At 34.1% G+C, this 14,192-nt stretch overlaps 1 protein-coding gene across 2 annotated transcripts in view; it reads right to left on the bottom strand.

Annotated features, from left to right (window-relative positions):
* Positions 1–14,192, bottom strand: part of MAPK8 (mitogen-activated protein kinase 8) — a 51,420-nt gene that overhangs the window by 16,015 nt on the left and 21,213 nt on the right. For both annotated transcript variants that reach the window (XM_004680669.2, XM_004680670.2), the window contains exons 2-3: positions 5,218–5,389; positions 1,945–2,074 (exon numbers count right to left, since the gene is read on the bottom strand). In XM_004680669.2, coding sequence (XP_004680726.1) covers positions 1,945–2,074; positions 5,218–5,339 — 252 coding nt within the window. In that variant the 5' untranslated portion in view covers positions 5,340–5,389. The remainder of the gene's footprint in view (positions 1–1,944; positions 2,075–5,217; positions 5,390–14,192) is intronic.

Consider the following 14,192-nt stretch of genomic DNA (forward strand, 5'->3'; position numbering starts at 1 on the left):
CTTTCAAATCTATGGCTCACGTCACTTATTTTATATAAACTTACAGTGAAGGGTTGGAAAGGAGAGAGAGAAGAATACAAAAGATTTTCAGAGCAGTGAAATACTCTGTATACTACTCTAATGGTAGACACATGCCATTAAACATTTGCCCAAACCCATAAAATGTACAAGAGTGAACCCTAATGTAAATTATGGACTTAGGTGATTACAATGTATATCAACACAAGTTCACTGATTATAACAAATGTACTACTCTGGTGAAGGATACTGATAATGGGGAAAGTTATACACGTGGAGGTAAAGGGTTATGGGGGGAGGTTCTATGGGAATTCTCAAGCACTAAAATACTCATCAACAGAAGAACCCCACATAATCTATGCCGTTAATGAACACTCAATTATCAAGGACCTAATATAATACATAATATGTACATAATTTGTAAGCAAATCTTCAATACTTTCTCCAAGCTATCATTCAACTCAGTATCTTTACATAAATCTCAGCCCTCATCCTCCTTCAGCTTTTCATAATACTGCTTTTCCCGTTTTCCTCATTTTCAGTCAATTTCACTGGTTCATTCAAAGGTATGCCAACTATTTTGTCTTTAATTTTTCTCTTTACCTGCACCCTTTTCCTGAGTGATACTACCTATATAATATGAAAATCTGAAAATCTTCAAGTAGGTAATTTCCAAATGAGTATTAAAAGTCCGTGTCTAGCTTTTGAGTCTCAAACATATATTGACACTTCATATGGAAGCTTCAAAATATAAAAATATAAAATTTAACTCATCATCATTCCTACTAAGCTCATTTTCCAGGGTACCTTCTTCATTGCATTAGAAGGCTCAGTGATTTTTTAATCCTTTTTCAGAATTTGTACTAGTAAATATTTAAGAGAGTTAACCATTATAGTGCCTGAACTCTTCCTTTTATTCCCTCTGCTACTACACAGGTTAAATAAGGAGCCTCATTTAATATCCATGAATTTTCCTCCTTAATTAGTAACTACAATACCAGAAGCTTACAGAAATACACAAATGCTTGCACAGAGCTCTCAAAATATTGTATACTGTGTTATCTGCAATCAGAAAGTATATTTCATAAGCTCCTTTGGACAAATACCATGAACTGATGTGCAGTAGGATGTTTTGAATTTAACACTTCATAAAACTATCCACTGCATAATTCACTCCTAGTTTATTCTGAATAAGTCACTCCATTAAAATAATAAAAAATTATTAGTATGTTTAATGTAAGTTTTAAAAAGTCTAACTATTGTCAAAATGAGTGAAAGTTCTATGTTTAGAACTGCTATAATTTTTGGATTTAGAATTAGGAATGTTTCCCTAATTCTGTTTAGCTATATTTTAAGTTTCTACCAAAATGATATACCCTCAAAATAAAATCATCAGTGAGTATAGCACTATTTAAAGAGGTGAAAGTAGGGTAGAGAGCAATGATGTGAATTCTATATATAACATTATTAAAGTTCCAGTGTTCAAGTATAATGGGAACTTCTCATCTTTGTGGAAAGGTTCTAATTTTCTGACATGTTGGCCTGACAGAAAAAAAAAATACGAGATCAAGTCCAAATAAAGTTTTTCTACACCTACCCCTTTGTAACTCCTTTCACAAATGCAGTATCTGAAAATTATACAATCTAAAAGAAATCATCTTTAATGTAACTTTAATAAAGCTGAGAAAAATTTACACTGTAGACATACTGGGTTGTCAGAAAAGTCATGAGGTATTTTTTCTATGTTTTTTCAATCAAAAATACCTCATGACTTTTCTGATAAACCAACATATACCTTTTAACAGTGCTACAAATGCAGAAGAACAATTTAAAACCCCTAACATTTTAAATCTTTGATATTCATATATTCATGAACAGATCTTGGTTATACCTACACTTACGAAATTTTCTAAAATGGTCACTTACATTTTTGTGATTAACACATTTCATAAGAACTAGCTCTCTGTAGGCCCGCTTAGCATGAGTTTGATTCTGAAATGGCCGACTTAGCTTCTTGATTGCAACATTTCTTTCAAGAATGGCATCATAGGCTGCACTGTAATAAATTCAAAAACAAAAGCTCAATAAAAAAAGTCCCTACAATTGCATTCATGAAACATTAATGTAGTTTCCTTATTTCTCCAAAAATAAGTGCAAGCAGATCAATTTCCAGTTTTGGATGCTCAACATGTTTCTTCTATTCCTATTATAGCATATTCCAGCAATGTAGAATATTGTTCAATGTTACTTAAAATGCTAATGAATTCAAAGAGACAATGGATAGTGAAGACAGAGATTGTTTCTTCATCAGGTACCCTGCAAGCTCTATCCAGCATACAATGTACACTCACAATGCACAACTCTTTAATGAGTATTTAAGTCCAATAGATAATAAAATAACAGATGTGGTCATGAATTCTAGTAAAAATATGTGCCAAATAATTCTACATTATTACATGTTTGGACACAAAATGAATTCATAATGAGGAAGGTACATAGAGAAGTGGCTACATAGATTGTTTTACATAGTGTAAAAAAAAAAAAAAGACCTCAAAGGCCCTCCCTGGTGGCGCAGCAAGTTAAAGCACTGCACTAAGAAGCTTAATCCACTTCTGAATGAGTTCGATCCCCTCCTGCCCCGGAGGAGGTCCACATGGCTTGGCAGACCTCTCCTGACCTGCCCGCTGCTCCCCTGTGTACTTTCTCAATTTGTCTGTTCTGCTCCCCACTCTGTCCCTGGTGAATCCTCTCACCTTCCACATCTCTGGCCTATATCCCAGTTCTGTATGAATAAATAAATAAATCTTAAAAAAAAAAAACAACTCAAAGTTTTGTTTTGGAGGAAGAATTAAAAAACAAAATATTTATATGTATGTATGCCAGGTTTCAGGACATAAGAAAATACTTCATATCTGTTAACGAAGCACCTATAGTTCTGGAAATGCAACAACATCCTCATTACTCTTCATATGCTCCTTTATGACATTGATGAACCAACACCTTTCATATTAGGTAGGTCAAAGAAACTAAGGCACTAATAAAGTATTTTAAAATCAAATAATATTATGACTGAAAAAGAAAATCATTTGGATTCACCACTACCTAATACAGGACTATAGATTAAGTATTTTGCCCAAGGTTAGTTAGAAAGCTAAAAAATAAAGCTGAGACCAGAAGATTAAAACATGAAAATTATAATTTTCATTATAATTTCTGATTATTTCAATAAAGTTTGCTTTTTTTTCCTTTTTACTATTAAACTCATTTCTAGTAATTTTTTATCTGTTAAAGTAAAATTTCAAACTCAAAAGTTCAGGCATTAAGGTGGTTGCACTACTTTTTATCCAAGGAAATTAGATTTCTAATTGCTGATGTATATACAAATGAGAAACACCTGGGGACTGAGGCGCTCCCTATAACTACTACTGTTTGAACTAGTGCCCAACAAAATAATGCCTTTAAAGAAAAAATTCAGTTGATTCTTAATAGTAACACCAACAGGTGTTAAATTTTTTTCAATATTTGTCAGCATCATAGTAATATTTTATGACAAAATAGACAAAACAAAGATATTTATTCCTTAAGACAGGGACTCATTAGGAGGGCTTCAGGTTCTTCCAGAACAACTTGTAAAATAAATCTGGCATACAAATTTCACAGTGCACTTATCGAGGATGGTAGAAAAACATCAATAAATCTTTAGATACTAAGTATCATATAAATACTCCTCACAACCCTGTAAGTTAAGTGAAAAAACAGACTTAGAGTGTTAATTTGCTATGAGTCACAAAGTTAGTAGACCACAGAATTGGAACCAAGAGTTGGCTTTCAAGTATTTTTCTTACATTGACTTTTTTTTTTAAAGATTTATTTATTTATGCATACAACTGGGGTACAGGCCAGAGATGCAGGGGCAGTGAGAGGATTCACCAGAGACAGAGTGGGGAGCAGAACAGGCAAATTGAGGAAGTACACTGCTGAGGGGAGGAGCAGGCGGGCCAGAAGAGGTCTGCTGCACCATGTGGATCACCTCCAGGGCTGGGGATTGAACTTATGCTGAAGTAGCTTTAGCTTCTTAGCAGGGAGGGTCCTTACACTGCCTATTAAATCATTTTCTTTACATTTAAATTAAATGACAGCCCAGTGATACTTTGTAAAATGACTCCTTCTCTGTAATTTTTGCTATTACGAATTGCTTCAAAAATAAAGAAAAGAGAAAATGCCAGCAGTATTCATTACACAAATTTACTGTAATTTAATATTTTCCATAACTCTTCTGGATTGGTGGAGGGAGGGAGATACTATAGATTAAATATATACTGCACACTGCTTTTAAACAATGTATTTCAGAAATTATCCTTGATATTTGGCTCAAGTTCATTTCAAGTGTTGTATTGCATTTCACTACATAATAGTTGATGCACTTACCAATTTTAGCTATTATAAGTAGTGCTACAAAGAATGCATCTCTGTGTAAAGGTAATGTTTTTCTAAAATCTGGGAAAACTACAAGCTTGTAAATACTTACAATTTTTAATGTATTCCAAAACCAAACTGGTTTAAAAGGTAATAAAACATAATTGTGCTTGAGTGAGGCTTAGAAGTCCCTAAAATACTAGCTTATTACACTAACTTAGTGATCAGAAATCACTGGCAGAACTATCCAAGGAATGTTTTGCATTTTAGTTTTACACACACAAATACACTGATCTATAAAGCCTATATGTTTTGTAGAAATTAACTTGTAAATCCATTTTAAAAATACATATACATTTTGAAAAACATACAGGGAGTTATAAGCTGACTTCATTTTCCAGTGTAAAATAAGATTTTTAGAATTCCAGAGTTTCATTAGAATGTGAAAGTGATGATTAAGTGAAGTTTTTTAATTAAACAATTAGCTATGAGAATAGATGTAGACATGCAATTACCAAGCATAATACCACTTATTCCTGATATAGGTATTTGACTTTACATGGCATATGACCAGCATTTAATCATAATTTATATTTAGAGATTACTCATTTGTAAAGTTGTGATTTATGAATAAAAAGCTCATAATTTGTCAACAAAATTTATAACTTTATTGTAATTTTTATGACTTTAATTTTTTGAGGAAGCTGAACATTTACCATGGTGTTGTGAAACTGAAAGAAGATAAGAATAATCATTAATGATTTTTTGAAAGTAAAAACTTACCATACTATTCCTTGAGCTCCTGAGCCTATAGGTTTTAAATTTTGGTATCTTTTCAGGACTGTGAATGTAGAGTCTCCAATCTCCACGCTATAAAAATTGCTGTCACGCTTGCTTCTACTCATGATGGCAAGTACTTAATTTAATGGCTTCATCCAAAAAAATCACCAAGGAGCTGTAAAAAATGGCAAAAAAAAAATGTGTTAAGAAAATGAAATTACTTATAAACTTAACATCTGAGTGATCACCCTGTTAAGTCATACCACCAGAGACTGCCAGATCATGTTTAAACAACTACCTGATTAAAACACAATTAGGAAGAAAAAAGTCATACAGTCCAATTGGCCTTCATTGTACATTAGAAAATGAGTGTTAAAAAAAAAAAAGAACCTTTACTTGGATAGTTTAATTTAGAAGTCACTGGTATTAATATATTAATGTATACACACTTACTGGAAGACTAAAAGGTAAAAGCAAATTAAGTATACCTAAAATGGGGCACTTCCACAGCTTAAAATGTAAAACTAGTCCTTTTAATGTATTTATTTACAAAGTAAAACTTAAATTTTTGGTAGGACTTGATAATTTTTCATGCAAAAACATTTCACAATTTCATTCAGTAGCACAAGGAAAGAACAACAAATTGCCATGCTTTAATGACCCCTACCTAACAAATTCAAAGCAGCACTAAACAAAGCCTTTGACCCCAACAGTAACATTTAGGTATAATGCCTATGTTGAGTCTTTAGTGGTTGAAAGGATAAGAAACAGGGTATCTTATATATTCTTGTCATAAGATACATGACAGATTAAAAAATATATAAGACAAGCAAACAAAAAGAGGCATTTAACTTATTAGAGTATGAAACAAAATACTGCCCTGAACTATTGGGGACATCAAAAATAAACTAAATTTGATCACAGTCCCTTATTATTTGTCTAATTAAAAGTCAATGCAGGCTTTTTTCTACTCGTGGCTGTCACTTATGACCAGCCATGCAGTATTTATTGCAGTACCTGAATCAAGTTCTATACTAGGCCCCATGAATACAATAGTAATCACCATCTAGTTCTTCACAGAGCTCACAGTTAAGATCCAAGAGACCTTACATTGTTTGGTATCTGCCTAATTGTAACTACTGCTGTGATAAAAGCAATGAAAGAAAAAAACAGCAGAATCCTTAAGAAATTAAGCCTGTGCTACCTACACTGAGCAGATAGTAACAATGGGTATGAGTTCATCAGGCAGGGGGAAAAAGTTTTCTAGACAGAAGAAATATATCTACAAAATCCCTAAGAAATTCAACAACTTTAATATACACTTTGTGAGTTTTGATAACAAACTTACAATTTGTAGAAATTGCTAAGCTGTTTTCACTACACAGGTGAATTATGGACAACTGTGGCACTGTGGCTGAAGTGGGTCTTTTTAATGCATGACATAGTGAGACATAAACTGAAAAATACGTGGACATGAAACAGATGCATTTACATAATGGCAACTAAAATTTGTCCTAGAGGTCAACTGAGGACTTAAAAGAAGTAATAATAAATTTAAGCTTAAACTTAATGAATTTTGGAACAATGATTTGGTTTAGATGTAAGGCCAAGAAACTTCACTGAAAGTAGTCTGACTTCATTAGTTTGGCCTAACCTAATGGCACTACCAATATATAGAACTGTCACTTTAACAGCTATTATTATCTAACTGCTTAGAAAACAACCCTAATCAAAAGACTAAATATTACCTATATAACTTCCTTAAAAGAAATTACAGTGATGGAAACAGATCACACTTGCCAGGAAGGGTGTGATTATACAGATAAATAGTATGATAGTTTCACTGGGGTGATGAAATAGTTCTATATCATCATGGTAGTGGTGATTACACTACTACTACATGTGATAAATTTACATAGAACTACACATACAATTTACATAAAACTGTTAAATCAGAATAAAGTTTGTAGTGTGGTTAATCACATGATAGTATTTTCCTTGTTGGTTAAAAGTGTTGTATCAACAGCAACTTTCATAACTTGGTAATTAAACTATATTTATGTCAAATGCCAAATACTATCAATGGGTGAATACAGGTAAGAGACTCAGGAACTCTACAATTTTTGCAACGTCTGTGTGACTCTGAAATTATTTCAGTGGAAAACTTCTTTTAATGTAAACTCTATTTCCAAAAGAACAAGTTTATTATATTAAAAAAGGGAAAGGAGATGGAGATGCTGCTTTTCAGAGAAAAGGTTTGTGAAAAGAATTGCCTGCACAGTCACAAGTGGGTAAGTAGTCCTGGGATGAGAACTGCTGCAAACTTTTTTTTTTTTTTTTGGAAACAGCTAAGAAAGTGGAATGTCAAGTCAGACTGGAAGAAAGTATTTGTAAGATTTTGGATAAAGTGTGTATATCCAGCATATATAACTTAAGTAATATAATCTAATACCAATAATCAGTTTTTAAAATGAGCATAGTAAGAACCAGCTATTTAACCGACAAAAGATACATAAATAACATATAATCCTATGAAAGATACTCAACATTATTAATAATTAGGAAGTGCAAATATAAGACAAAAGTATCACTATACATCTACATTATAAAATTTAATGACAATTTCTAGAAGGTGGAACAGCTACTACTTTCATAACAGTTCTAGCAGGGATGAAAAATGGTACCTTTGACAATATTTTGAGAAAAATCTCAAAATATCAGAAAACTGGCTTTGGGCACCCAACTTTATCTAGATTATCAATTTAAGTGGCTAAAATGCAATGACTACTTTCTCAATGACATTCAACTCAATAAAAACAGGTAACCTAATATGTAAGTCTATACAAAGACTATTCTAATGCACTCAAAAGGCTTTCATCTTAAAGCTAGGAAAAATTGCCTCTAGTAAATCCTGATGAAATTTTTATGATTCCAGACCCTCCCTGGTGACGCAATGGGTTAAAGGGCAGCACAGCAGCTAGTCACAGCAGCTTCCTCAGGAGTTAGATCCCTGACCTGGAGGTGATCCACCGAACAGCAGCAGTGTACTTTGTCAATCGGCCTGTTCTACTCTCCACTCTGTCTCAGGTGGATCGTCTCACTGCCCCTGCACTTCTGGCCTGTTTCCCAATTCTGTATGCATAAATATATGCTTTTTAATTTATGATTTCTTATCCAATAATATCTAGATATACTTTTTACAATGTATAACCCAACTCTTATGTTATCCAGAAATTTGTTCATACAAAATAATCCATTCTTTGAGAAATATTCAAATGTCTGACATTTTCTAATAATAAGATTCTCAGATTCAGAAATGGAGAAAATATTGATCACATTCAACCAACACCAGAGACACACCCTAAAATCACACATTAGGAACATAAATGAGAACTGTCTCAGAGGTATCTTACAGGGGATTTTATTCATATTAGTTAATTCTGCATATAATTACTAGCAGTTTATCTTGCCAGCAATGTAATTACGATCAGGATTTTTGAAAGTGCTAGAGATGTGTTAGAAGAATAAAAATCTATGACAAGCAGCATTCTGTAATTAAATCTGTTCCCAGCAAGAGGAGTGGAGGGAAATCACTGAGTTTTAGAGTAAATTACACCATTTCAGAATCTGAAAGCTCAGCAAGATGAGAAGAGCATCAGAATTTCCATTTCATAGCAAAAACTAGATATGACAAATGTAACTTTAAGACTTAATTGTCCAGCTACAAACCTATAGTCATTCAGAAAGTATTAATTTTAAGTTCTAACTCATCTTCAAGTTACCCTTGAAACAAGACAAAGGTTGAGCCAAAAAAAAAAAAAAAAAAAGCTATTAGTTTTCTTTTTTCACCAGCAACAACAGACTAAAAACATAGATTTTTTTTTTTTTGGGCACAACTTTGTAGCATGTTTTAAGTGTTTACACTCTAGTCCTCTCCAACTCCACATTCCCCAAGAGATTTATGGCTTTCTAGAGTAGTTTAATAACTTACAAATGAAGAAAACTCATGAAATCACTTAGAAGGCAATTTAAACATAAAATGGGAATCCAACATGCTGAGTGGTGGAAGTTATAAAATAACTGGATTTTTTGATTAATATCAACTTTTAACTAACTTAAAAGTATTTATATGGGCCAACCCTAGAGACAAAGTGGGTTAAAGCACAGCACTATGAAGCTAAAGCCACTTTAGTATGAGTTCGATCCCCACCTGCCTGGGAGGTGATCCACATGGTGTGGCAGACCTCTCCTGACCCGCCGCTGCTCCCCTCAGCAGTGTAGTTCGCGGATCTGCCTATTCTGCTCCCCACTTTGTCTCTGGTGAAGCCTCTCACCAACCCTGCACCTCTGGCCTGTACCCCAGTTCTATATGCACAAATAAATAAATATATCTTTAAAAAAAAGTATTTATGTGTTCCAAAAGGGACTCTTAACTTTGATTCATAACATAATAAAAAACTTTGAAGGAAAAAGAACCTTGAATGTCAAATGACGTATTATGACAAATGAGAGAGGAAGATGATTTTAAAAACTTGACATGGCTACCTACATCATGGCAAAATAAGAGATTGAGGTCACCTTTTTCCCTAAAAAATAGTATGAAAAAATTTGCTCATAGAGAGATTTCCTAAGTTCACCAGCAGAGTTCCAGGACTTTATTCAGTGCACATATTGGGGTTGCTACAGGGAAAGATAAGAGAGGAGGCAAAGGTGAGCAGTGAAAGTAGACACCCTAGCTAGCAGAATGGGTTGAGGGTTGGCCATCCAAAGCATGCTGACAGAGAACTTGAGAGCACTGTGAATTTCCCTGGATTAACTTTTTGGAAAGGGAATATAGTTATTTGCAGGGGAGGGTGAGCTAGGACATTAGGAACACCACCAACAACATGGTCAAGGAAAGCTCTCCCTCCATTCTCATCCTAGAAGTAACAGATCAAAGAGTTGCCAGGCAGTCAGGTGAGGCTTCTTCCAGCAACTCACAGTCTCGAGAAGGACCAGGAGAACCAACCAGTTCTTGAAAGTATCAACACCCACCTGAGTCCCTGAGTTTAGAGTAGACCAGAGTCAGACCTTCTTACCAGAAGGCTCAAGATTCATAGATCACAATCTATTGCAGAAAGGAGAAATAGGGAGTTGGGATGGGAGGGACAACAGAAGCACCAGACAGAGGTCATGAAGCGAGAAGTCAGTGGTTACCAACCCCACTCAACAAAGCTGAGATCAAGTATTTAAGCCCCAGACTTTCCTTCTGCTCCCACCTTACTCCAAGGTAAACTAAAAAGAGAAACAAAACAAAACCTGTAGCACACCAACCATAAAGAAGTAAATAAGGCAACATACATATCTGGGAAGGAAGGAACAGTGTGAATGCAAAATGAAAAGGAAAATGAGAAGAACAAATGTTCTGGGACATATGTAAAGAATACAGAAATAAAAAAAACCTATCAGAAAAAGAATTTAAAAGAACAATATTAAAAATGCTAAATAAGCTACTGGGAGGTCAAAAGTGGATAGGCAGGTGCAAAATCTTTGGAAGGAGATTCAGGAACAAAGAGTTCTTCACCAAAGAGAATGACAATATTCAAAGAACATACAAAAAAGGGACACTGAATAAAATGAAGGCAAAGAAAGTACTTTAAACATAATTAAAATGTCAGAAGAAATTCAGAAATAAAGACACAAATGCACAAATCACCCAATTACAAAAAAACAAGATACAGTGTAAGTGTGGAAACTATGAGAAAAATCAGACACAACAAGAAGAGGAAGCATAAGAATAATGTGTATTCTAGAAGTGAAGGGAGAGTGAAGGGAGCAGAGATCCTACTCAAGGAAATAATAGCTGAGAATTTCCCAAATCTAAAGGATGAACTAAGCACCGATGTTCAATAATAAAAGGGCAAGTATTTCATTATCTATTTTTAAAAAAGATTTTTAAAAATTTATGCTTACAGAACTGGGGTACAGGCTACAGGTGTGGTGGGTAAGAAGATTCACCAGAGACAGGGTGGGGAACAGAATAGGCAGATATACTGAAGTACACTGCTGAGGGGAGCAGTGGGCAGGTCAGGAGAGGTCTGCCATGCCATATAGGTCAGCTCCCTGGTAGGGGATTGAACTTGTGCTGCAGTGGCTTTGGAGAGCTTCATAATATGGTGCTTTAACCTGTTAAGCCAACAGTGAGAACCCGTACTTCACTATCTTTTAAAAAAATACTTTGCAAAGAAATGATTCTACGTTTCCCTCAAAAAATACAAAAAGCATCTCCTTAACTTATCATCCTGGTATAATTATAAGCTGGCAAAGTTTTGGAATTTCCATACAAAACAATATTTTAGTGATATGGTAATAACACTTTCAAAACTCAGTAATACATGAAAAGGAATGAATGTGTCAGTACAACTAGGCAATGTGTAGGATCTTTACAAAGGTGACATAATAGGGACAAATTTACTCATAGGAAGACGACATCATTTAACTGAAATGTGACCACAAAGTGACACAAGTACAGTCATTGTTATTTTTATTTAAAATATTTTAATAATGGTACGTTATCAACTTTGGAAATTTTTAGATATGTAGCATATCCACCTTTTTCCTGAGTCATGAAAAAGAATAGACAACAGAGTCAAGAAAATGATACCAAGGCTATAGAAAATTTAAGTTTTCTGCTGCTTGTTTTATTTTCAGTCTAGTTCTCTAAAGAAGCTTCAGATAACAACCACAGCTATAGGACCCTTAAACGATAGGGAATCCAAAGGAGTTTTAGAAAGGAGTGCAAGATTAAACACTCAACAACTCTTATTTTTCTACTTGATTTAAAACCACCAGCCATGAGCATAAAATATTTGTGAACAATATAAAAAATTTTGTTCAAACAGTACCAACAGGGACAATGTCACCAAGAGATAAAATTATCTTCATGCAACAAGATACATGATTGCTTACAAACATAAACCTCATTCAGTAATTTCATTCTACTTATTATTTAACTTCAGAAACTCAAAAGGAAAAGAATAGAGTATAAACATGTCCTGTTTTTTTGTTGTTGTTGTTGTTGTTTGTTTGTTTTTATACTGGTATTTCTCCCTGACTGGTATAATACTAAACATATGACTACTGAATTTAAACACATAACCACTAATGTGTTTAAAAAACTCAAGTACCATTGTATTCTGCAAAGTAATTCAAAATGACTAAGGAAGGAAAGAATGTTATTAGTTATTAACTGTTCAGTTTGAAGGAATCTATAAGATTATTGGCAACTCACACAAGATTATTGGCAATTCGACTCAAATCCAAAACAGTTCTTGAAAGAAGAAAATCTTTGAAACAATGTAATATGGTCTCTCTACGCTTTTCAGATGTTTGTGGAGAAACTTGTCAGCACATACATGTAAAGCGCTATTAGAATGGTTCAGATAAGTACTTATCCAGACAATTTAGTGGCCAAGTAATATTCTTGCTACAAATCACAGGCAAATGTCAATTTGAGGTACCAAAGTTGTGCACTTCAGTCATCTAGCCATCTAGAGAAAATAGTCAATTGAGTGCTAGAAGCCAAGTTTCCTATCATTCCAATTTTCCACTACAAAAACAATAAAAAGATTAGGTCCTCGGGAATAGTAAATTACAGTCTACAAAAGACTGAAGAAAGAAAAGCGTTGGGAAAAGGTGAAGGATAAAGTAGTGACAAATTTGTCTGGAAATCAGATTTTATAAGACAAAATGTCTCTTTATGGTATTTACTTAAACCCAAATAACCACCAACCTATATATTATGTACAAAGACATTACATAAGTAAGAACGATTTACTACTAGCTAGCAGGACTAAGGAAAAACAAAAAGTAAAAAAACAAGGGGCAGATTCTGGTTAGGAAGAAAAGGGAAATGGGAATAGAGGGAGTTTCTATGGGACTAAATGAAGAAAACGATGCCATCTTTCTGCCTGGGGATTCCTATTCAATCAGTGTTGTGGCAACCCCAATTCATTTAGAATCTCCTCCCCAGTGCCCCCCACCCCAAATCCCAGGCCTAAGGGAGGAAGGATGAATAATTTCAAAAGCATTCAAATCGATGGCATTGCTTCTAAAAGAATGTGAAATGTAAAGGTTTTGGAAGCCACAAATAACACAAGCAATTAAAGTTTGGAGGCACATCATTACCATCCATAAAACTATGATCTTTAGTGCCAAGACTACTTTTAATTCTAAAATTTAATTTTAGTACTTCCTCCCACACCCCAAATAAAAAGGTTAATGAAAAGAAAAATGTGCTGTTCTGGTTTGTGTTTTTTTCCCTTTAATTCACATAAACAATACAGATTATGCCTCTTTGGAGGAAATAAAAATGACTTCCTGACCCCAAGAAACAAACAATATTGCTTCAAGTGAAGCAATAAATAGTTATTCAGGTTCATTTTATGCTATGCAGAACCAAGTGTAATAAAAGATACACAGGAAGTGCTACAGAAATCTTCAAAGGTATGAATACAGCCTAGAAAAAGGCAACTTTTGCTTATATATCATTATGTATAATACTTTTCTGAGAGTCATTGCTAAGGGAAGGAAAGGAGGTAAAGAGGACCAGGGAGATAGGTAAAGAGAATAAATGGGGAGGGGAAGCCACTTTAGCAACTGTCAAGAACTAGCAAAATATAGCCCATTTATTGGACAGAGGTCTCACAGATGATGGGTCTATCTGTTGCTGGAAATGTACATAGAAAGGTAGTCAAGAATTTATTTTTGCAACACAGACCATGAAGAACGATTTGCAGTTCTTAAGCAAATCCTTGCTAGTTCAATGAAAATGAGGAAGACTTAAGTATTACTAGAGAAAAATGAGCAGAATTTGTTAGCCAGATGGACATACAGGGAACAAGATGCTCAAACTGAAAAAACTTCACACCATGCATCTGAAAGGGTAGTAATATTATTAGCTGAAGTAGAAAATACACTAAGTCATGTAAAAGCTCGTT

Source organism: Condylura cristata, unplaced genomic scaffold (assembly GCF_000260355.1).
Source record: "Condylura cristata isolate star-nosed mole 26May11 unplaced genomic scaffold, ConCri1.0 scaffold00011, whole genome shotgun sequence".
Taxonomy (NCBI): Eukaryota; Metazoa; Chordata; class Mammalia; order Eulipotyphla; family Talpidae; genus Condylura; species Condylura cristata.